At 40.6% G+C, this 22,697-nt stretch overlaps 1 protein-coding gene across 6 annotated transcripts in view; it reads right to left on the minus strand.

Annotated features, from left to right (window-relative positions):
* Positions 1 to 22,697, minus strand: part of LOC111667689 (histone deacetylase 7-like) — a 41,570-nt gene that overhangs the window by 6,393 nt on the left and 12,480 nt on the right. For 3 of the 6 annotated variants that reach the window (XR_015438297.1, XM_087178579.1, XM_087178581.1), the window contains exons 2-20: positions 16,879 to 17,063; positions 16,222 to 16,309; positions 15,582 to 15,696; positions 15,234 to 15,313; positions 14,160 to 14,273; positions 13,754 to 13,875; positions 13,180 to 13,278; positions 12,557 to 12,710; positions 10,753 to 10,982; positions 10,258 to 10,491; positions 9,390 to 9,585; positions 9,121 to 9,254; positions 8,540 to 8,660; positions 8,404 to 8,453; positions 6,960 to 7,067; positions 6,668 to 6,723; positions 5,320 to 5,407; positions 4,738 to 4,857; positions 2,083 to 2,180 (exon numbers count right to left, since the gene is read on the minus strand). Coding sequence is in view for 5 of the 6 variants with exons in the window: in XM_087178579.1 (XP_087034705.1) it covers positions 2,083 to 2,180; positions 4,738 to 4,857; positions 5,320 to 5,407; positions 6,668 to 6,723; positions 6,960 to 7,067; positions 8,404 to 8,453; positions 8,540 to 8,660; positions 9,121 to 9,254; positions 9,390 to 9,585; positions 10,258 to 10,491; positions 10,753 to 10,982; positions 12,557 to 12,710; positions 13,180 to 13,278; positions 13,754 to 13,875; positions 14,160 to 14,273; positions 15,234 to 15,313; positions 15,582 to 15,696; positions 16,222 to 16,309; positions 16,879 to 17,063 (2,392 nt within the window). In the remaining variant the exon portion in view is untranslated. The remainder of the gene's footprint in view (positions 1 to 2,082; positions 2,181 to 4,737; positions 4,858 to 5,319; positions 5,408 to 6,667; positions 6,724 to 6,959; positions 7,068 to 8,403; positions 8,454 to 8,539; positions 8,661 to 9,120; positions 9,255 to 9,389; positions 9,586 to 10,257; positions 10,492 to 10,752; positions 10,983 to 12,556; positions 12,711 to 13,179; positions 13,279 to 13,753; positions 13,876 to 14,159; positions 14,274 to 15,233; positions 15,314 to 15,581; positions 15,697 to 16,221; positions 16,310 to 16,878; positions 17,064 to 22,697) is intronic. The other 3 variants (XM_023423444.2, XM_087178580.1, XM_023423443.2) reach the window with 3 other exon arrangements.

Genomic DNA, 22,697 nt, shown 5'->3' on the forward strand with positions numbered 1-22,697 from the left:
AGCTTTTCTTGATTGTACTGGAGTCCTACCACCGCTCTCAACCACAATATTTCCCCTTTCACTAACACACCCGAACACAGAGACACACATCATCAACAGCCGCACTCTGGCTAGTTCTTCTGTTCCATCCCAAAGAGAAACACACAGTCTGGAAGCCTCTGTTGTCTAAATTATGTATTCAAATTGAATTACAGAACTGGCACCAGACTAGATACTTAATTGCATAAACATGAATTCATGATGCATTAAATTTTGTCTGTATAGTGTGTTATGCATTTATTCGTACCAGTTAATCCACAGAATGGTGGCAGCGTTTACTGAAAACTTATTCAAACATTTGTGTAGTATGTGTTTTTCTGTGCTCTTTCGTGCATTTTGCGTCTTGATTAAACCTTGATTATCTTGCTGCAACTTTGCAACTCCAGATGACGTTTTATTGTTAATTAGATAGTTCACAGTGGCAGTAAATAAGGGGTTGTTCCCCGTGATAACATATGACAAAGGTCACTGGCCGGATATGCACCCCGGATATCACAGCTACACGGAATGTGCCTCAAACCACTGGACCACCAGGACACTCCTTCGCCACAGAGCTTTGATATGGGGAAAAGTTCCTAGGAGTAACACACAATACGGTACAGTACTACAGTGTGGTTAACTGAGGAAGTTTTACACATGAAAACACTTGCCATTCCCCAAACTGGATGAAAAATACCAAAACCAGACGCCTGCTCAGGAAAGGACCCGTTGTCTCTTAATTAGCATCCAGGGCTCCAGTAAACACTGGACTTAGTGTTTCCGAGCCTGCCTATTGGGTCTATGGATTTTACCAGTATGGGTTAGCTCATTAGCATCTTTCCTTTGACGAGGGGCCCACCCACTGTGTGTGCTGCATGCAGCACCATGTAGAGCTCACATACTGTTTAATCATTTGGTGGTGAGCCAGTGTTGTTGACAGAAATACTCTGAGTTCATTACTGTGCAGAGCAGAACCAAACCATATTCATTCAGGAAAAATGGCTTGAATGAAAAGAGAAGTGTGGTGAGAGCAAAGGTGTTTCATGAACACATCGGTGGGTTTTTTAGTGTTGTTTAGTTTTAGGGTTATCACTGCAAAAACCTTAAATCAAAGACTTTACACTCATGACTGTCATGCTCCAGAGCAAATCAGGGATCGGATGTGAAACCTACTTGAGATGCTGAATAAGATCCAACATTACATTATAGCATTATACAAAAGTACACAAAAGCGTAAGAACAAGTGTAATAAAAAAAGAGTGTTGTATTCCAGTGCAGATGAGAAGTTACGAGCTCCAAAATTTGAGAATGGGCTTAAACCAGGAAGAGAAAAATAATGGCTTACTGTTTATCCGCTTGGCACACACACACGTCATTCACATTCATGGAAAAAAACCCCTCATTTTCCTGTTCTTCATGAAAATAATGTTTTGTGCTTTTTCGTGACCTGGCTATTTTCTGTGTTTATTCTAAATCTGCCAGTTTTATTAGCTAAACTGACCTGAATAACAATCTTGACAGAAGTGTAACTCATCTGATTTACAGACGCCTGTTGAATAATCATTTTGGGTGGGAGGGAAGACGGGGATCTATGCATTTGATTGGATTTAAATTTTACTGGGTGCAGTTGCATTTTCACATTTTTATACATATTCTTTGAACCATCAATAAGCAAACGCTCAGCATGAAAACGATCATTTCAAGATAGTAACTGTAGTTTAGCTGACAAATAAAAGCCAATATAATGTTCTCAGGGGTGAATTACCTATATTAAGTTGGAAGTCTATGAAAGTTGATTTTTATATTGCAATGACACCAATTGAAGCCGACAACTGTCTAGAAGGTCTACAAGTAACCAAACATACTCACCAATATGAACACTGTGTTATGCTTTGGTAAACTGTCAACGGCAATGTAGGCAGGTATATCTAATTTGTAGCAAATGTGTTTGAACATGCTGAAATACCACTGCAGACCTTGAATGTTAGATTTTTAATTGTTGAGCACTACAGTATGAGAGACACATAATAGGGCAAACAGAGACAGGCTGACTTAAATCTTTACCTGAATGCAGCCAGGTACTCAGCATCTCCCATCGGCGGGTTCAAACCTCCTGTCCACCCTACATTCACATTGAAGCCTTCGCCTGCACCTGCACCCACCTGGATGGAGGGAGAGAGGGGAGGAGGTGAGAGAGCAAGAGAGTGAGAAAAAGAAGTCTCTGTGAACGTCAACAAAGTTAATGAGTCCCAGTGAAAGTTGAGAAACTGTGTGACGATGACAGATTTGCGTCAAATGTTCACAAAATCAGCACGGCTGTTGCAAAACTTGCAGCAATTGAGGGAAAGTGACTGCATCTCTTTAAGGCAACACCAGGGAGTGATTATGATTCCTAAATGAAAGACGGATGGCTGTTAATTCAACACCCCTGTCTCTCCATTTTGATTTTGATACAATTTGTCAAATGGCCTTATAAATCAGTTGGAGCCACAACAGAGCTACACCCGTTTATGGTTCCCAAGCTTTAGGCAAAAGCTATACTGGAAAATATTTCACATTTGGAAACTGCTGCTGATATGCACTGTATGTTGTAAAATGTTCTATTTACATATCAAAAATGTATGTATTTGCATATCACATGTCATATAAAACTAACATGGCGTACTTCTCTAAACTACTGATTTACATGTACATTTTACAATATCCTGTATATGATTTTAGAGGATTTTTAGCTGTACTGAGATTGGTGTCTACTCTCAAAATGCCAAGCGGACTCGATGGAGCTCATCTCAGTTTGACCTCACATACTTGGGGCAGAGTGAACTGAGGCCCGGGTCTTGGAAGGAGGATTCCTGCCTCTCTCTTTGTAGTCCTGCTAGCAGCCATTTAGCCGTTCTCTGAGCCTTTCACCATCAGTCAATGTGTCAGTTTGAGGGGAGAATGAGGAGGTTGATTGACACACTCTTGGCAACAAGGCGTGGTAATTTCCTTTGTGTGTGTGTGTGTGTGTGTGTGTGTGTGTGTGTATGTGCGTGTGTATGGGTGTGAGAGGATGTTTGAAAGAGAAAGAATGCTGATGAGCATCACAGAGCGTCTGTCTCCATTCTTCTCTCAGTGGACGGGATGTTCACAGGGCAAACGAAAAACACATGAGGCCTCCTGTCCTCTGCCAACTGGTAATGTACCCGCATGCACACGCACGTGCACACAGATACACACACATAGCCGCGCGCGCGCATACACACAAACACACACACACACACACACACACACACACACACACACAAATAATTCCTGCTATTGCTCCAAGTCTCTTGTGCTCCTCTGTCCTCTTTCTCTCTTTCATGTTTTGAGAGTTGCTGGACTGGATTAGGCCTCTGCTGGTTTCTGTGTGGTACGCGGCACTCTCTGTTATAGCTATGACATCACACCCCTACCCCATGGTGTGTTATATACCTACACGGGGGACAGCAAGACTCCAGAGGTTTACCACACAGCTCAACAGAGGTTGAGGGGCCACTTTAGGCAAAGCCACATCCAAGTCAGCAAAGCGTTTTATGTACCGTCCCTCATCAGGGGATTTTATGGGAAAACATTGACTATTTTATCCTCTTATTATTGTGGAGGAGGATGGGACTATGAGGAGGGGATGTGGGGGACTGGATGGGTGGTTAACACCACCGTGGGTTTGGGTCAATTCATCTGAATGGAGATAGTCATCACACTTGGTTTCTGGTAAGACCGCAGGCAGAATTCATAGGCATCCCAGTTTCCTGTATGCAAACAAAGGCATGCAATTCCACAGTACACATCCTGTTGTAAGGTTCTGACATCCAAAACCATGCAATTTTTCAAATGATCTAGGGAATTAAACCTACGGTGGATACACCAAAACATAATGTGATAAACACACTTGCAGCATGTAGAAATTTCATGTTGAATATATCAAAAAGTTATTTTGCTAACAAAGACAATGCAACGGTGACAATGGACAAAGGTAAACAAGCTAACGTGACATTCTAAATTGTCTTTCAAATGATTTACTTTAGGCCATTTTCAGATTAAATTCATGAGAAGCACTTTGACTTCTGATTTATCCTGTAACCAGCTCAAATTACTGGATCACATTGTTTAGATTCCAGTGGTACTAGTAAAATGTGTTTGTTCTAATCATGACAACTCTGACTGGTCTGAGGTCCAATCGGAGGCAAGATATTTTAATCCCCAAGCCCTGTACAGTGCGATCTATAGTAACCGGTCCCACTTTTTCCCTGTGCAGGACAGACTCTGTGATCACGAAAATCAATCATCATGAACACATTTAGGTTATAATTAGGGCTTAAATCATGTAGATAATTCCTGGATTTATTGTTACAATCATTCTTCTTGTTTTGACAAGTAAATGCTAAACATGAGGCTCCTGAGCTCCCTAATGTCCCACTGGAATCACATAACTACCAAATATTCATATCTATCTTCACATGAGACATGGGTGGTATTACTATAACTGTGCATCTTTAAGAGTCAGAGTAAAATCGGGATAATTGCTATCCAGAAACTACTCTACAAAGAGAACCTGTCTTATATGTATTTAGGCTTAAGTTATCATGTTCACAAGAAGGCATATGCAGACACACACAAACACCCAGACATCACCATGACAACACAAACAAAAGCAGAAAAACACACCACTGCTTTGGAGGACTGTTTTGTAACTACCTCACTGGGATGTCCACTACCAGGAAAGAAGTTGCCATCGTCATAGCGGTGTAGAGAGATGTACAGCACACTTGGGTCGTTATAGAAAGCTTCCTGGGTGCCGTTGCCATGGTGAACGTCCTGGACAACGAATGAATGACAGATTAATAAAACCAGCACAGATTTTCTCTGTCAATGGTAAATGTGTTTTAATCTAAAAGCTTTTCGATGAAACAGGTAGTAATTAGTGGTTGATGCAGTCATATGTCAGAGAGCATGGCGTGTGTAAAGACATGTTGCAGGCCTGTGTGCACACACATGGTGAACAGAGATGATCACCTGGCTGCTGATCAGTATCTGTGTTCATATGATGTGTGTGTGACTTTGTGTCTATTCTAAGCATACGTGACAGTTCAGATCACACATGGAGAACAGAGATAACGGTGTCTAAATGAAAAAGTGATATATAGCAGCGCTACTGTACAGGGCTGCTCTGCTTCTAGGGCCATATTCGTGCCCATGATACATTTGTATGCCTGTGCATGTGTTTTCATTCCTGCCCATGTGGGGACCAGTGGTGCTGGTCATGTGGTGGGTCCTCACCCAGTCAACGATGAGGATCTTGCTGACGTTGAGTTTGTGTTGGAGTTGCTTGGCAGCGATGGCCACAGAGTTGAAGAAACAGAAGCCCCTGTGGACAAACAGACAGGAACAAAGGCAGCCACATGTGTTTATCAGGACATCTTCACAAAATTAATATCATAGAATCACCATATGGACCTTAGGAACCTCAAAGGCATTTCTCCAGTTATCTGGTGTCATATGGTGGCTATTCAGTCCAGGCTGTGACAGTCACAGCACTGACTCCAGTACAAGTCATAGAACGAAACTCCTGCCACGCAAACATTTACTACAAATATTTGAGAAATGAGGATGTTTCATTTCAACTTGTTTTGTATTTCATCTTTCACTGCTGACAAAGAAAAATGTCTTTTCATAGCACACCACTGTGCTGAGTCTAAAAACCTGTACTCTGAAATGCAGAAACCACAAATTTTGTGACAAACAGAAAACTATGCTTATCATAAAATTCACTCCACGTTCCAAATGATAACATAGTGTGAATTGCTGGCAGGACGTGTGAGATCATTTCAGAGAAATGAATTCACAACTTGGCACAGCAGTACCCTCAACACTCGCTGTCTACAGTAAAGGTATGAAAAAAAAGTGTTGATGTATCAAAAACAATGGAGGAATGTTGGAGGTGGCAGTGTCAGCACGGGTCGTAAACCAAGAGTGTCTTTGTGTGAGTGTGTGCGTGGACGGTATATCATATATGCTGCTCAAACTCTACTCATCAAGAAAAAGTCATTATCATCCCATAAATAACCAGTGTCAGGCAGTGCTGAGCACACACAGCCCCAGCTGAGTGTGGTTACTTGGCTAATGCCTCCTATCAAAGACTAATACAAACCCATGCACACAACACAAGTACACACGCTCACACAAATTCACACACACACACACACACACACACACACACACACACACACACACACACACACACACACACACACAGTTCTTTTGAGGTACTTTGCTCTGTGTCCTGAAAGCTTGAAAGAAATTGAGTGGAGGAGGTAGGTTGCCTCAGGCATCAGGCAGGTAGCACGCACACACACACACACACGCACACACACACACGCACACACACACACGCATCAACGCACGCACACACACACACACACACACACACACACACACACACACACATTAAGAGAGAGACACGGGGGCCCTCTAACTCTCTCTCTTGCTCAGAAGTGTAGCTGATCTGTAATAAATCCTTTGAAACACTTTGCTGAGACCTCCTGGCTCCTGGTATGTGTGTGTGTGTGTGTGTGTGTGTGTGTGTGTGTGTGTGTGTGTGTGTGTGTGTGCATGCTGCTGTACTTACTGAGGGGAGGACTGGGTTGCATGGTGTCCAGGGGGCCTCACCACAGCAAAGCCATTCTGTGAGACGAGAGCAAAACCCTCAACACCTTGCTGCTTTCATAAATCAAACAGTTTTAAAAGGTTTGCATATTTATGTTGCTGTAAATACGTTTAAATTACAGTCAACAGCTGAAATATCCAGGGGAGTTACCAAAGTATACTGTATATTATTGTGTTTACCCCACAACCAGTAACACAGCATGCTGAGAAAACACATGTCAGAGATGATAAAGTACTTGATAAGAAGGGCACACCTTTAGCTCTCCTTGTGCGACTTTCAGTGCCAGGTCTGTGACACATCCTGCAGCGATACGGGAAGCTGCTGATGTGTGAAGTTCATTCCAGATTGTATCGATATCTACCTGTCAGTAAAACAGTGATGAGACAAGTAAAGTAAGTTCAAAAGTCAGCCACAGATGTTAAATGAAGATGCAATTAAAATGAGCTTTGTTGAAGGGTTAGAAAGTTACTGCATTTTTAGTTTCAGAATCATCAAAACTGAAATGCCTTATTTTGCAATAATAAATTACACAAAGAAATATTCTTATAGTGTGGTATATTCTTGTTGTGTGAAAAAAATTTTGAATGTGTGACAGTGGACTTCTGTGGATGCTAACAACTGCTGAGAGGACTCCACTTTCTGTTTGTTGCATCTATTCTCAGTAAAAAAACAGTCTTGTGTTTCTCTGCTACTCCGTGCTTCAAGACTCATATTTCTGGTGGTGTCCCGTGGTGGAACAATGAAATCAGAGGAATTTCTTTTATCACAGACTTTGCCATCTTGTTCCAATCACCTCTCTTCACCAGACCAGCCAAGGGCCGGAAATCCAGGCAGATCAGTCGTCTTATCAACTGACACCCAGCCCCCTTCTTCTTTTCCTACCTCCTCTCCTCTCCTTACTTATCTGTCTCCTCTCTTCTTTTTGTGCTTTACAAGATTCTTGTGGGCATTATTATCTGTTTTGTCAAATCAGAAGAGAAAATGCCTTTTGTCCGTTTCTATCCTCTCAATTTTTCCTTCTCTCATTGTCCATTGTTGAATTTAATCTATTCCGCTACCTTCACATTTTATCTTTTACTTTTTCTTAAACAACATTCCCTGTTTGCCCAGACCCATTCCCTCTAAATAAAATCCAGTTTCATTGGCATGCACCCCTCCAAGCTGCAGTCTCTGTGTGTGCCCTCTTTCTTCCCTTCTTCTTTTCTCTTTCTCCCACATCTCACCTTTGTACAGCCTTTGATTTCTGATTGGGGTTCAAAGTCATCTTAGCCAAAAACAATAGCATTAGCAATTTGTAGCATTATTAGCTTAATTGTGTAATGAGGCATAATCAGCCGTGTAATGTTTGCTGTTCAGTAATGCAATTAGATAAGTGGAAAGATTCCCACATGACTGGTTTTAAAGGGGTGTGTGATGTGTGTGTGTGTGTGCATGCATGTGTAAATGTCTTTCTATAGTTGTGTGGACAGATTTCAATTAGAAACCATTGTTGTGAGGATATTTTAGCTGTTCCTCACAACGTCAAAAGTGCTGCTTTGGGGTTAAGGGTAGAATTACATTTAGGTTAAGGTTTAGTTGTGACGGTTAAGGTTAGGGTAAGGGGGTAGGAAATGCATTATGTCAGTGAGTGTCATCTCAACAATAGAAAAACCACTGTGTGTGTGTGTGTGTGTGTGTACGTGTGTGCGCGTGCTCACCCCAACTCCTCCGCATGGTAACATCACAAAAATTCGTTGAGATAGGATTCCTGCCGGAGATAATTTATGTCATGAATATCACTGATTAATGAATTAATTTACTGATGAATTTCTTCATCATTATTGTTGATTTTACCAGCCAGCTTTCGGTTGTCCAGCTTGAGGCGGTTGAGAGGGTTGGTGCCGAACAGAAGCACATGTTTCTCTGAATGGACCGACTGCAGCTCTTCTAGAGTGGCCTTCCTACTGCGGATACGCTACACACACACACACACACACACACACACACACACACACACACACACAGTTCTTTTGAGGTACTTTGCTCTGTGTCCTGAAAGCTTGAAAGAAATTGAGTGGAGGAGGTAGGTTGCCTCAGGCATCAGGCAGGTAGCACACACACACACACACACACACACACACACACACACACACACACACACACACACACACACACACAACTATATATATTGCATATAATATCATACTAATATGCATCTTTAAGTACATGTAGCGTGTGCGTACATGTGTGCATGGCTGTGTGGACAAATTTGTGTGGACATCCTGGCCTGTTAGGGTTAGGGATTTAGTAGTGAAGAATAGAGTCAGTGTAAGGGTAAGGTGTCACATCTATAGAAAGACCATCTATAGAAAACCATTGTATGTGTGTGTGTGTGTGTGTGTGCGCGCGCGTGTGTGTGCATGTTTGTGCCATACCTCACACTGGTTCCTGAGGCCTCTTTCAAGCAGTCTAGACCAGATGCTCTGGACCCTCCCAGCATGCTCAGGGTGGCGGCTGTTGTCACCACAGGTACATTGGTGCTTCTGCATCTGGGCGTCATAAACCAGACCTAGATATACACACAAACATTTCTCCTTCAGTATTTCATGATTTAATTGCACATGTATTGTAACCAAAATCTGTGAGCAGTTAATGGCATTCATTGCTTTTTGCATAATTTCCTGATCAAATATGTGTCACTCACCGGTGGTGAAACGTAGCTGGACATCTGCAGTAGGGCTGGATAATGACAGAGAAGGTATGGTGGTGGGTGGATGTGGAGGAGGCAGGGAGGTGGAGGCTGGGGAAGACCGGGTCCGAACCAGAGGCTGGTGAGGCCAAATTAGGGCAGGCACACTCAGGGGGTCCAGCTGGAGACCTGCTCTAAGGATCACCTGCCTCTGTGGTTCCCAGAAAAGAACAAGGAATGTAAGAGCGTTTAACATAAGCAGCACATGGCAAAGACTAACTAGAGTAAATTCCACAGACTCCAGTTTCTCTCTCCAGTACATTGCAAGACTCATTATTTGGTCAATTTAAATACTGCTTGTCTAGAACAAGCAACTGATAAAGAAAACGCAGCACTGCCAAATACATTGCCACAATACTGTAACTCTCAATTTTTTCATCTTGTGTAAATGAAGCTACAGCGCCCTCTGATGTCAATAACATGGTTCAAACAAGGCAATTCATGTACATGAACACTGGGAGTATGAATTTTACAATCCTAAAACAATTTCTTTTTTTTTGTCATTAGTTACACGATCAATAATTAATTCATTAAAAACTGAACTCTAAATATTAAAGACAACTGTTCTACAATCATACTGTAAGAGCTTAACCAGAGGGCATAATATGCACATCTTGTCCCTCCTGTTAATGGATACTCATCAGAATGGCAGAGGTGTACTACATATAACCAGTTACACCACTGTCATGTCAACATACTTTTTCTTCCAAAAAGCGCATTGAAGCATTAAAGAGATTTTCTTGAGGGAAATGTAATACATAATCCCTCTGGAAAGCTCTCTATAAAGCTCTGCTAAGATGTCACAGTGAATTTATATTAGTACCTGACCGGGCTCGATCAAGCTCTCCCGTGAGGAGGTTGTGGACTCTGTGCCATAAACTGAGTCTGTGCTTGCAGTGCTCTGTCTCCTGCGATGGCCATCCTCACACACTGAGCCTGTTTCGGAGCCGCACACAGACCCTGGTCTCGAACCAGATCCTGATCCAATCTCCTCCAGGTCCATGTCCTCCGATGGGATCTGTGTCAGACGAGGCTTCTCAATGGACTTGCTCATTGGCTAATATAAGGTAAAAGTTTTACAGTCTTTACAAGTTGATAATAACAAATTGAATTTTTCAAATTAAGTCAAATATTGAATAAATAAATAGATAAATAAATAAATAGAAAAGGTTTATTTACAGGGGTAAATCCATGCATATTCCATATAAAGACTCCACAGAATCATCCTCATAAGGCTTTTAACTGACCCCTGTATTAAAACTAACTGGTCTGTTTATTTGTGTTTGACATATATGTGTCCACGCCTGCTTCTTCTCACCTTGCTCAGGTGTGCATTCTGCTTGAACCTCTCCAGCCCGCTTTTGTAGTATTGCTGAAGCAGCTGGTGCTGAGTGTGTGAGTGCTGGCTGGCATGCAGAGTGAAGGGTGAGTGGCTGTAGGGTGGTGGCTCTGAGCGTGTTCGCTCCACGGGTCTGTGCAATGGCAAGTTGACTACGCCTTCTCTTCTGGAGGGGGAAGACAGGTGAGGCTGCTGCTGCTGCAGAGGAACTGCAGAGAGGAGGAGGAGAGAGTAACAGGTTATAACTGGGAATAAAGATGAGGGCAGAGGGAAAAGGGTACATGGGATAGCTGAGGAAAAAAATAAAGATGCACAAGAAGAAGAAGAGGAAGCAAGTGGAAATAAACATGACAAAATAGGGGCAGAAAAAATCATCTAAAAAGATGAAGGAAAGTAAAATGGAAAAAGGAAAGAGAACAATGAGGCATAAGGGAATGTGTAAGGGAAAATACCTTTTTAGAAAATATTTTAGTTTTACTGTAGAACTCACAGATGATAATGTTGTTTGCATTCACAGCAAATTTCTGTATTATTACTTAAACTGCATCACCATCAAAAGCCAGACAGAGGGCGCCCTTGTGCTGTTTATTATATTGAGGCAAAAGGAAATGTAGCACAAGATAGAGGACATTAATGTTTGGGTTTAATTAACTGATTGAAAATGTATAGATGTTTTTCACAAAAGATGTTTCAGGCTCTGTTCAGAACTGGCATTAACATTAACATTGACATTTCGGGCGATGCAATTACAAGTGTACAGCTCTAAGTATGTCAGTTCACACCTGGCATTAAAGTGCGTCTTCACATGCATCTTAAGTGACCACTTGTTCTCACTCACACTGTAAGCAAATACAAATGTTGACAATATGTGTGCATATGTGTGTGTGATAGAGAGAATCAATGTACTGTGTACAGCTCCACACTGAAATAAGGTTGTAGCCATTTCATATAGTAAAAAAAAACTCTACATGTGGTGGTCAGTGTTAATATTGTTGGGGCCACCACAAATAAATCAATGTATGGGAAACACTGTGAGAAGAGTAAAACTATTTTCGGATAATGAAATTGTGGTGGGATAAGACTGTGGCAGAGGATGTCAGTTGAGTAGGCGGTCCTTCAATGTGGCCCAGGACACATTTGTGTCCACACTGCTAAAAGAAGGTGGCCATGTGGCCCAGACCACCTACGAATGTGGTCTGAGTGATCGGATCTCAAATGTGCACTTAATGTGTCCTGGGTGCATTCACATCTGTACTTGGAGCTGTCCACTCGTGATCAGATCACCTGAGACACATGTTAATGCCAGGTCTGAACAGGACCTTGGTGGATGCACAATGCTAGGACCTTGAACTTGAACACCTAAATAGAGTGGTACTGATGTTATTAATTACTCTTGTGCTTTTCCTGCAAAAATGTGTAAAACCGTGTGCTGTGAAAAAAGTCTATCATGAGTATTAATAGTTACTGGTTACTGGTTATTGCAGTGGTCTGTGGTGATAGGACTTTGATGAAAACAATGTGAAACTGAAACAAAAAATTTGAAAATACGTAAAAATAAAATAGTGCTTCTCTTCTTTCAATACAGATGTCAACTATTAACCGACATGTTAATAAACAAAATCTAATAAAGTCCCATAAAGTTTTATGGTAAAGAGGCACCATAATTAAAATCACTGACAAATGCATAGTTCCTTTGTGTTGTCATTAGAATGTGTTCTGTATAAGGGCATATTGAGGTGTTTCTGTTTCTGCTGTACAACACATTTGCAGTTGCACAACTCACAAGAGACAAACTGGGAGTGCACCAGTCCAGTATGTGGTTCCAGTATGAGCACAGGCTGCAGGCGCTGGGCCAAGGCTTGACTGTTTCCTTCCACAGGCAAGTAGACCTGATGCAGACCCGATACTGCCAATGGCCTGGCTACTTGCATGTCAGCCTGAGGAGAGAGTAGAGCACAAGAGAATACAAGAGTGGAGAGGTCATGATAAGAAGTTGCAGCTTAGACAAATGAGCAAAATGGAGAGTTAGTCCATAGGGCGAAGGCTTTACAGGCGGTTTGCAATGTACAGAGAGACTCATCAGTAAAAATGTTAACAATGTGAGTAAACTACCACATGACTAATTCACAAGATATGAAAGCACCAGGAGATCAAGAGGGAAGTGAAAGCCTGAATACACCGCATGTTTCTATAAGTGTCGAGGTGTGCAGGCTCTATGTTAAACATTCACTCCCAGATACAAAAGTTCATGGCATGAATGTATCTATGTGTATCTATATGTATCTATAAATGTATCTAAATTGATTGCATGATTCAAGAAGTTATTTGTTGTTTTTGTTGGCAAATAAAACTTCAACAATTTAAATACTGATACTGTAGGGAACCCTCGAAGGTATCATTGCTCACCTGTGCTGGAAGTCCAGCCGTGATGTTGTGCATGGCAGTGGGGTTGGGAGGCAAGGTGAAATGAGCCAAACTACCATCCTTCAGCAGCAACCTCTGAACCTAAATGAGATTAAAATTGTCATTACACAGGTTACAGACAAAACAAATGATCACATCCATTTTGAACATTAAAACATCAAATGTTTGAGCATTAGGTATATAAAATTTCACAAAGGAAATTTTAGCTTGTTAAAAAGATTTAAATGTTAAAAACAAATTAACATTCAGCTGTGGTGGTTGTGCAGAGGAAACATCACTAGAAAAACTCTTAGAAATACTTGCATTATCATTTCTACAGTATGTTGGGCTACAAGTTGTTAGTGTTAAAGAAACAGGAAGCGAAAGGTTTTCTAGGAAATAGTTAATGAATTAATCCAAGATGAGAAGATAAAACAGAGATGAATGAAGGTCAAACACTTTTGGCCCCATGTGTTGTGTTAACGGGTAATTGAGCATTGAACCTTAACCCGTGCACTCGTTATATGCCAATGTGGATGAGAGTCTGCTATAATTTTAATATAAAAGAAAGGCTCACCTCATGAGCCACTGGAAGGGCCCCATTATCTGAATGGAGGCTGTCATTGGGTGAGCTGCACCCTGATGCTGGGGTGCTGCTGCTGCTGGGGGAGGAGTCTGAACGACAGAATGGAAAAACACCTATAAATCAATGACAGCCAATGACAGAGCAAATGTGTTCACACAGCACAAAAGGATGCACATAACAAAGTGGAAAATGAATCAAACTGTGTAGTACAGTATGTGTTGAAATCATATGATGCGTATTGCTAAAAATACATCTTTCAAGTGTTTCTTGCCATAAAGTAATACATATAAAATAAACGTATCAAACCAGCATTAACTTGAAATAGATAAAACTGCAGTGCAAATAAAATAGAAGCATACAATCATGGGAGTGATCCAGCTACATGTAGATACTATACCCCGAGTTTCTGTCCTGTGCTTGACAGCAGGAGGGGCACTGATCTTACGCTGCAGTGGGTTTGGCCTTGTACTGATCAGTTTCTTTAACTTCCACTTCAGAGTGGGCTCAGAGACTGTACAAACACAAATACACACAAATTAATACATGAATATGCAAATGAAGTCACAGACACAGACATAATTATCCCTAAGGTTTCATAAAATTTAAACATACGTATAGCTCTCAAACTCACAGAACTTGATGATTAACAATGTCATCTTATACAGTACGTGAGCAGGAATAAATTAACTCCGTAATGCACAGTAATACTATATTAATGCACTCAATTTTAATAACAAAACAAAGTTAAAGCAATTTGCAGCACAGCTGAACTAAGCAAATACCTCAACCCTGTTCAATAGCATAAAAAAGTTCCATGTTTACATTGGTCAGGCTCCAATAAGCCCAAACAAAACAATCAATCAGTGGCTGGCTGAGAGCAGATAAAAGGCAGCTATGTGTTGTCATTGAGCCAAAAACAACACTGGTGGGTGTGTGTACGCGCGCTGGCACCTAAGGGTTCTGGGGCAACGCAAATAAATAGTAGCTTTTTGAATGGTTAGTGTACGGTACTTGAAGAGATGAAACCACTCCCACTCTCATTCACACGGTGAGGGAGACCTGCTCAGGACTCTCACGCAGTTCATTTTACACATACCTTAGTTAAAAGTTATGTAACTGCTTTGGTCTTTGTGTCTCACTGTTGCTGTTGTTTTTATGACTGTTTGGTCTCTCTCTGGCCCTGCAGGCCTGTTGCTTTATGAGTTTCCTTCGTCTCACTAGAAAGGACGCTACTGTGTAAGTTCATTCTGTCCTTCACTTTCTCATTCTCTAGCCCAGAATGTGTATGTAATGACAGTTTGCTGAGACACTGAAAAGTATCCCACTGAGATATGCAGTCAGATGACTTTATGTCTGACTCAAATTACACAGAGCACACCACAAGAACAGACCTGAAGTGGAAAATCACCAGTGACCTTCACAGCTTTCACCTCAGGGTGGGAAACCCCATCACAGACTAGAGGCATCTCACCTGTCCTGCGCAGGGCGAGGTCCTTACGCTGCTCGCAGGGTGTAGGCTGAGTATTTGGGGACATGTCAGGAACTGGTAACCTAGGTAACCAAAACAATATTAGACAGACTGCTTAACTCATGCATGGGTATGAGGAAATTTGCTCTATTTTTTATTTTTAATGATGATTTATTTGAATCATTAAAATCAGAAAAGGAAGGGACCAGTTAATATCAAAATAGTAATTAAAGAAGCTTTTCACAATTGATCCATCCCTTTAATACCATTTGAACATACTGTTTGTCTGGAGCTCTGCAGTATTACCAAAATAAACAGTATGGAGTTGGAGTTCTGTTTTGTCTGTCTCACCTGTATCCTGGAGTAGGACTGGTGTGGTTGGGAGTAACCCTATCATGGGTGGGCTGGTTCTTCATAATTATATGTTCCCGAAGTTTCTGCCTTACCAGGGGACTGGCTACAGCACCTATCAGTCAGTAAAGTGAATCCATAAGGAAAAAAGACAATGATTTGGATCATGTACAGCCATGCAATAGATAGACCTGCAGCCAACATGGGGACGGATAATATAAAATAAGACAAAATGTTTTGGTGTTGAAATCTGAGCAGTTTTTCTTCACATTGTACTGTATACTGTTGTTGTATCAATAAGCAGTTCAGAGACTTCAGAGGTAGGATGCAGGATATTTGTCATGTTCTTCTTCATTTCCTCTACATGGTAAAAATAAAAACAGCACAAAGTGTTTCCTGAAACAAGTGTTTGTTTGACTTTGGTTTGATATGAGGAGAAATTTCCTTGGAATCTGAGAATACATCACAGCGCTGTTGGAAATCCCCTTCTTCTTCATTGAAACATACTGTGTGCTGTGACTCATATCAAAAGCACGTCAACAACCTTATGGTCTTTCAGAGAACCTATGAAAACACATAACAGTATGGTACAGTACACTACACTACAGTACGCGTGCAGTACAATACATGTGATACTCACTCTGCTCATTTTTATTCTTTCGTATCAGTTGTTGTAGCTCTTCTCTTTTCTCCTCCTCCATCTCTCTTTGCCTTTGTTCAATCTTATACTGCAAAGAAAAGCATGAAGACATATCAACACTGACCAGCCTCATCTGCTTTAACTATGCATGTGAGATTTATACTATAGGAACAAACATTGCAACAGCTACAGTCACTGATAAAACATGTTTATAGCTGAATATAGCCACAGGATTTGCACATTGATTAAAACCCTATGTCTTGACAAAAGAACACTAGGTGTGCAGCATCAATCAGCTGATCCATGGTACACATAAATTAGAATCAAATGCTGAGAAGGTGCTCTGTTTACAGTAATCTGACTTACTTCTTGGTCATTTTTGATGAGCATTCAACCTGGGTGAAGGTGTGTGGCATAGGCAGTTGGCTTGTTCTGATGGTTAATGTGGTAGGAGGACTTGTACACTAAATAAAATGCTGCTGATGTGCTAATGTTGCAAGATGTGGCAAGACATGAGTTTGAAATTTCATGGGCATACTCAGTCATATTAAGCCTCTGACAGAAAAAGTAAGGGGCTGATCCTGGTTATGCGTGGTGATGCTGAGAACTGAGAGCACTGTTGATAGTTATTCTCCTGACACAAAATTTTTTCCTCACCTGCAAGCGTTGCTGGGAAAACTGGGAGCAATGCTGAGCAGTAATGGGTCCCGAAAAGAAGGGAGGGCGGGGGGCCAGCATGGCCGAATCTGGAACTGAATGCAACAACCTCTGGGTGACACTTAGGTCCATGGGCTGCTCCCCACTTATGGACAATGAAACCTGACTGCTGATGATCACATCCACTACAAAGAGACAGTTAGAGAGACAGAGAGAATAACACATCACTTTGTGAATAGAGGGTGACACTTGTCTATGCTTTGTGGTGATGCGGAGAGGTGAAAATTATTTCTGGAGTGAAACATCAGTTTGTCTCTCTGGAGTATCTTCAACTTCATAGATCATAGTCTACTTTAATATGTAATGACTTTTAAATGTCCTGCATGCTGGTCATAGATAGATCATCATCATTGATGAAGAGTATCAAGGATAGAGCAAATATCTTAAATTTTCTGTTCATAACACAAAAGGTCTCGAGGAAGAATGTTTTTAACTGATATTCACAAAATAAGTCCAAGAACAATTGTAGCATCATTTACTGTTTATACTTTACATAAACATGATCAAGAGTGCACTCAGTTTATTTGGCATAAGTATATGCCCAGATGTGTACTTGTACTTGAACTCTGCACATTCACCAGTCATATTTCATTTCATTCAAGTCTTCCTGCCTCAAGTGAACTGGCCATTGTCCAACACTGCATTCAGCAAAGAAAAGGAGAGGGGTGTGTGTTGGGGTTGGAGGGGCACAAAGGAATGAAAAAAATGGCGTGGTGAGTTGGATTTGAACATAATGTGGTCAAGGCATTTGGGTCAGGTATATCAATCTGTCATCCCCCTTCCAGGTTTTTACTAAAATGAAAGAAATAAAAAGCTAAATTTAGCACAAGTGAGACAATTGAACCAAGCTTCAACGTCCTAACTAAAGACAGATGTCTTTTTATAGGTGCAGAGGAGTGAGAAAAGGTTTTGATCCATTCATGCAATCCAAAGGCAATTGTAAATATGTCAGAGTAACCTTACTTTTCATCACGACTGATTTAACTGTAGCATGAATGGCACAATATGGGCCTAATGGTATGACCTATAAAACATACAAGAGGAAGGCTAATGGTAACTGAGAAACAGCAACTAGAGGTTATTCTCAATTTTTGTGATGCATCATATCAACAAGACAAAAACATATGGAAGTCCACACATCACTTGATAGATGAAACCAATGAACATGCTGAAGAATGTTTTGATACTGATACAAAGGAATAGACAGATAGAGTATGGAAGGAGACACCTTGCTCCCTCTGGGGTAGAAGGACAGTGGGAGGGAGGGAAGGATGTGGAAATTTACTGAACTCGTACGCCTGAATGACTGCAACCCAGAATATTACTCAACATTACTCACATAATTCCTGTAAGAGGACATTTCTTTACTGGCATACCCTGTTGAATTACACTAACTGTTGTGGACAGCGCTGTATCACAGTAACAATTTTGCAGTGAAAACACTGCCTCTCACTCCACAGTATCATACATACTTGCATCATAATTATTCACTTGCTTTGGGAGTTATCCATGAGTTAAGAAATAACAGATTACATTATCAAACCAATTACATCAATAAGGCACACTAAAAAAAAAAAAGGAAAAAATCAAAATGCAAAAACAGATACAGATAAGTCAGGTAGAGGGTGTTTCTAGTGTTAAACACAGTGTTTTCAGTCATCAATGTCTACTATTAGTTAAAAGTAGCTTCAGCAAAAATAGTCTTAAATGAAGCCTGCAACACTTCCATAAGTTGCAGAGACAACATTATAAGATCGGCATTGCAACAACACAACCCAAAACAAACCTGCACATACAGGCTGCACCCAAATGTCACTAAACTTCCCTCCTGTCTGAGCCAGACAGTAAGTCGTACAGACCCAGGCAGCATTATTTGGCCCTCATTCCCAACAGCAAGACTGACTCATAGAGAGAAATAATAATGTCTGAAGAACACTTCCATGCTCTTATTACTGCACGTCAAGTGAGACTTAAACACAGTAGAACATGAGAAAAATCTGGGGAGTTAATAAGACCAGAATAATTTACAGTACATGATAATATTGTACAATTAAAGCCAAGTGGTTTCAGTTCTGGTGCCCAATACAGAGTTCATAATAATAACACTATCTGCTCATGGGTACAGCGTTGTGTTTTCATGTTTTCTGTGTGTGTGAGACAGAACAACAAACAGATACACAAGCTCTTGTGTGAGAACTAAAACTTTGATGGATCATTATTTGTACAGCTTGTCATAGAGTCAGGGGAACACACAGACGATAAGCCTATTGTTAACATTATGCCTTTGTTTTACACACTTCTTACTCTGCACAAAGCAGGAATCCTACCTTACCAGCTAACTCGAGGAAGCCAAAGCACATCAGACGAAACTTGTCAGAGAGACTTTCAGCTGGTTTATGCCTCTCTAACTATGTTACTGTTGGAGCTTAAAGAGCTTGTTTCTTTAAGCTTTTTACTATTAAAAAAAGTGACATAAAAACAGGAAGTACCAGAAGCAGCAGAACAGTATGTATTACTGAAGAATGTCTGTGTGTTTGCAAAGGAAATCAGACACTAGATCACTAGAGGAGCAGGATGGTGGTGCTAGCAGTGGTGGTGGTGGGGACTAATCTGCATACACTCTCTGACACACATACACACATTCACACAAACACACAATTACCAAACAAGTCAGCTCCCCTGAGAGAAAGGAAATGATCAGGAAGTCAGTATTACTTCTCTTCACAACAGAAAAGAAACACCTGTGGTATATTTTTACTCTGAAAATACTGTGAACACCAGGCTTCATCAACAACATGAATCTGAATTCTACTCCTTTTAATCAATCTGACATTAAATGTGCTCCCAGAGACACACAGTCTACACTGAGTCAATTGTATTTGCTACATTTTCTATATCATTGTACAATTTTAAAGAAAAAGCCAATTTTCCAAACAAACATGTTTGGTTGAGTTTTTGTACTGACACTGAACCTGTGACTTGAGGCAGATTCAGAGAGTGACTCATATGACTGGACACAAAACCAGCTCAGTCACTGAATTGTGCTTTCAAAGAGCCAACTAAACAGTTAAGGTTTCCTCAACCTGGACCCTAAAGGGTTTCAAAAGCTGCTGATTACTTATCACATTACCAAGAGCTAACTACAAGAGGACATTTACAGTGCACACTCCAACATTACATTACAAAAAAGTAGCACAATTGTAGTGTTTACTATGGTCGCCTATTAATCAACTGTGCTCTAAAAATACAAGATACGTGTTTTAAATTTGAAAAGGAATGCTATTCATAAGATAAAATCTGGAACATTTTAAAAAATAAGAGAAGTGCATATAGATAAGATCTGTGTGCGTGCTTCTCTGTCTCTCATTTGTGCTTGGTTGCTGGTTGGTGCTAAAAATAGGCAGGAGACAAACTTCTGGTTTCTGTAATAGCATATTCGTTTCACAACCATCATCCTCTTTCTGTGGGCCTTCTGCAGTAACACACTGTAGCACTAACACACACACAGATACACACCTGCACACATGCATAGGCTTTACTGCTGTGCACACACAGACACACACTCACACAGAAACAGTGACTTCCTGTTTCTAAAGTTAGCCTGCACCATAACATCCTCTTGGTTCATTTAGGCAAGCAGAAGCTGCTATTTTGGTTGAATGGCTTCACTAGTTCATTTTCGCAGCTTGAGAGAGTTACAGATGTCCTTCAGCAGTATTTATATCCACAGTGTGGCCCTAAAATGTGCTTTGTTTATTGTTGGGCTGGAGTGAACACCACAGTGGTATTGAATGGAGTTAAGTCTGGAAGTCACACATCAGGTTAAATGCTAGTTACTATTTGTATACATAAAGACAGGCAGCATGCTTGAGGTTCATGCCTAGTTAGATGAGCAACAAAGCAGAAAGAGCAAGAGTTCAGGGACAAAATGTCTTCTGAAATATTAACAAATATTGTTTCTATTAAAATATCAAGCACAAAAACTTGTGCTGAGTGTAAATTCATTGTGTTTATAATGGTCTCTGTATTTACAAATGATTATTATTATGACAGCTTCTCCACCATGCTGGCCACCTTAAGCAGCTCTCCCTGCCCGCCACCTATCCCTCTGTCCTTTTCTCCGTCCCTCCCCGTCCTTACGTTTATAGGAATCCACAGCTGCTGGGGACATTCTGTCCCTCTGCTTCCGAGCAGCTGGAGTATCAATCTCTGAGTGAATGTGTGTATCCATGTGTGTGTGTGTGTGTGCTTGTATGTGTCCATCCTAAACAGGCCAAGATATTAATAGCTTGCAGTTGTTTCTTTTGAATGTACATAGAAGGTTTTTGTGTTTGCATAAGTAGGATCTGCTTGTGCAACAGTTGATGGTCTGTGTACACATGTATCAGTGCATCAGTACTCGCGTGTGTTGGTGCAAGTGTATTAATAGTGCCCATTTGTTTCTGCTGAATGATCACTGTAGTTCTTTGTGCAAGTTAAAGTGTATGTAACCGAAGCAGTTTATTTTTAGTGTCACCTGCCAGTAAACACTTGTGTTATTGTATGTAATCATGTGCACATATGTGCCAGGACACAGAGTTTGTGCGTTACTGTTTCTCGACATATTAATAGCACCAAACCACGTGTTTTGATGAGTGTGTGGCATGTGTGTGCACTTGTAAGTGTATTAATAGCATTACCAATTGCCCACACATGTCTCTGTATGCGTATGGCGTGTGTGGAAGTGGCTGTCAATAACTTCAACCTCATATATGTATATGAGGTGTCCTGCAAAAGGATGTGAACAGCAAATAAGCTCACTACAACTGACCACTATGAGTGAGGTGCTGATATTGGAGTTATCAGTTTATTCAAGTAATGGCATATACGTTGTTAATATGTTGCAAATATGAGAACAAAACTTTACGGTCCATATAGGTCAGGTTTTATAATATTTTTTGACTCTCATTTGTCTTGAATGAAGCTTAACATTTTCATTTTTTTGTATTCGCTTAAAGTTAAATATAATATAAAGTTAATTACAGTTTTAGTGAGGTGTACTTTATAAAATATACTGTACTGCCTGGTTACCATCCTGTCACTGATTTTTTAAGGTCTACAACTAAGTTATTTTCAAAATGTATTATTCTTAAGATTGTTTTATTGATTTGTCAATTATTTGCTTTGTAACTGTTTCGATTTTAATGTCATAAAATAGTGAAAGATGTCTTCCACAGTTTTTCAGAACCCAAGATGATAATTTTAAATTGTTTTATCCAACCATCTGCCCAAAACTCAAAACTCAAAGCTACTCAGTTTACAATGATAAGAATACTGAAAAAAGTAGAAAATTCTCACATTATTGAAGCTGGAACCAGAGACTAGCTAGCATTTACACTTTAAAATGATTGCTATGATAATTTGATTATAAAGATAGTTGCCAGATAATTTCCTGTTGCTCAACTAACTGACTAATCAACCAATTCTTTCAGATCTAAAAATAAATATGGCCAATCTATCATTATCAGATGTTTGACATATGTTTACCCATGCAGTTAAACTGTATAAAGCGTACTGCACAGCTCATTTCCTTTTTCCCCCCGAGGCATATGAAGTAACAAGTTATTATGCCACGACATAAGACTAATACATTCCTACACTTGACTGTCAGCAGGAAAATAGCACAAGCAGATATGAGATTCCTCTGTTGTGTAGTCTTTTCCTTCTTTCTCTCATAGTCATCAGTACTGTTTTGTACTGTCCCTGCCACCCTGTTCAAC

This window comes from Seriola lalandi, unplaced genomic scaffold (genome assembly GCF_002814215.2).
Source record: "Seriola lalandi dorsalis isolate HSWRI2012SDOR001 ecotype SW California unplaced genomic scaffold, Sedor1 jcf7180002054692, whole genome shotgun sequence".
NCBI lineage: Eukaryota > Metazoa > Chordata > Actinopteri > Carangiformes > Carangidae > Seriola > Seriola lalandi.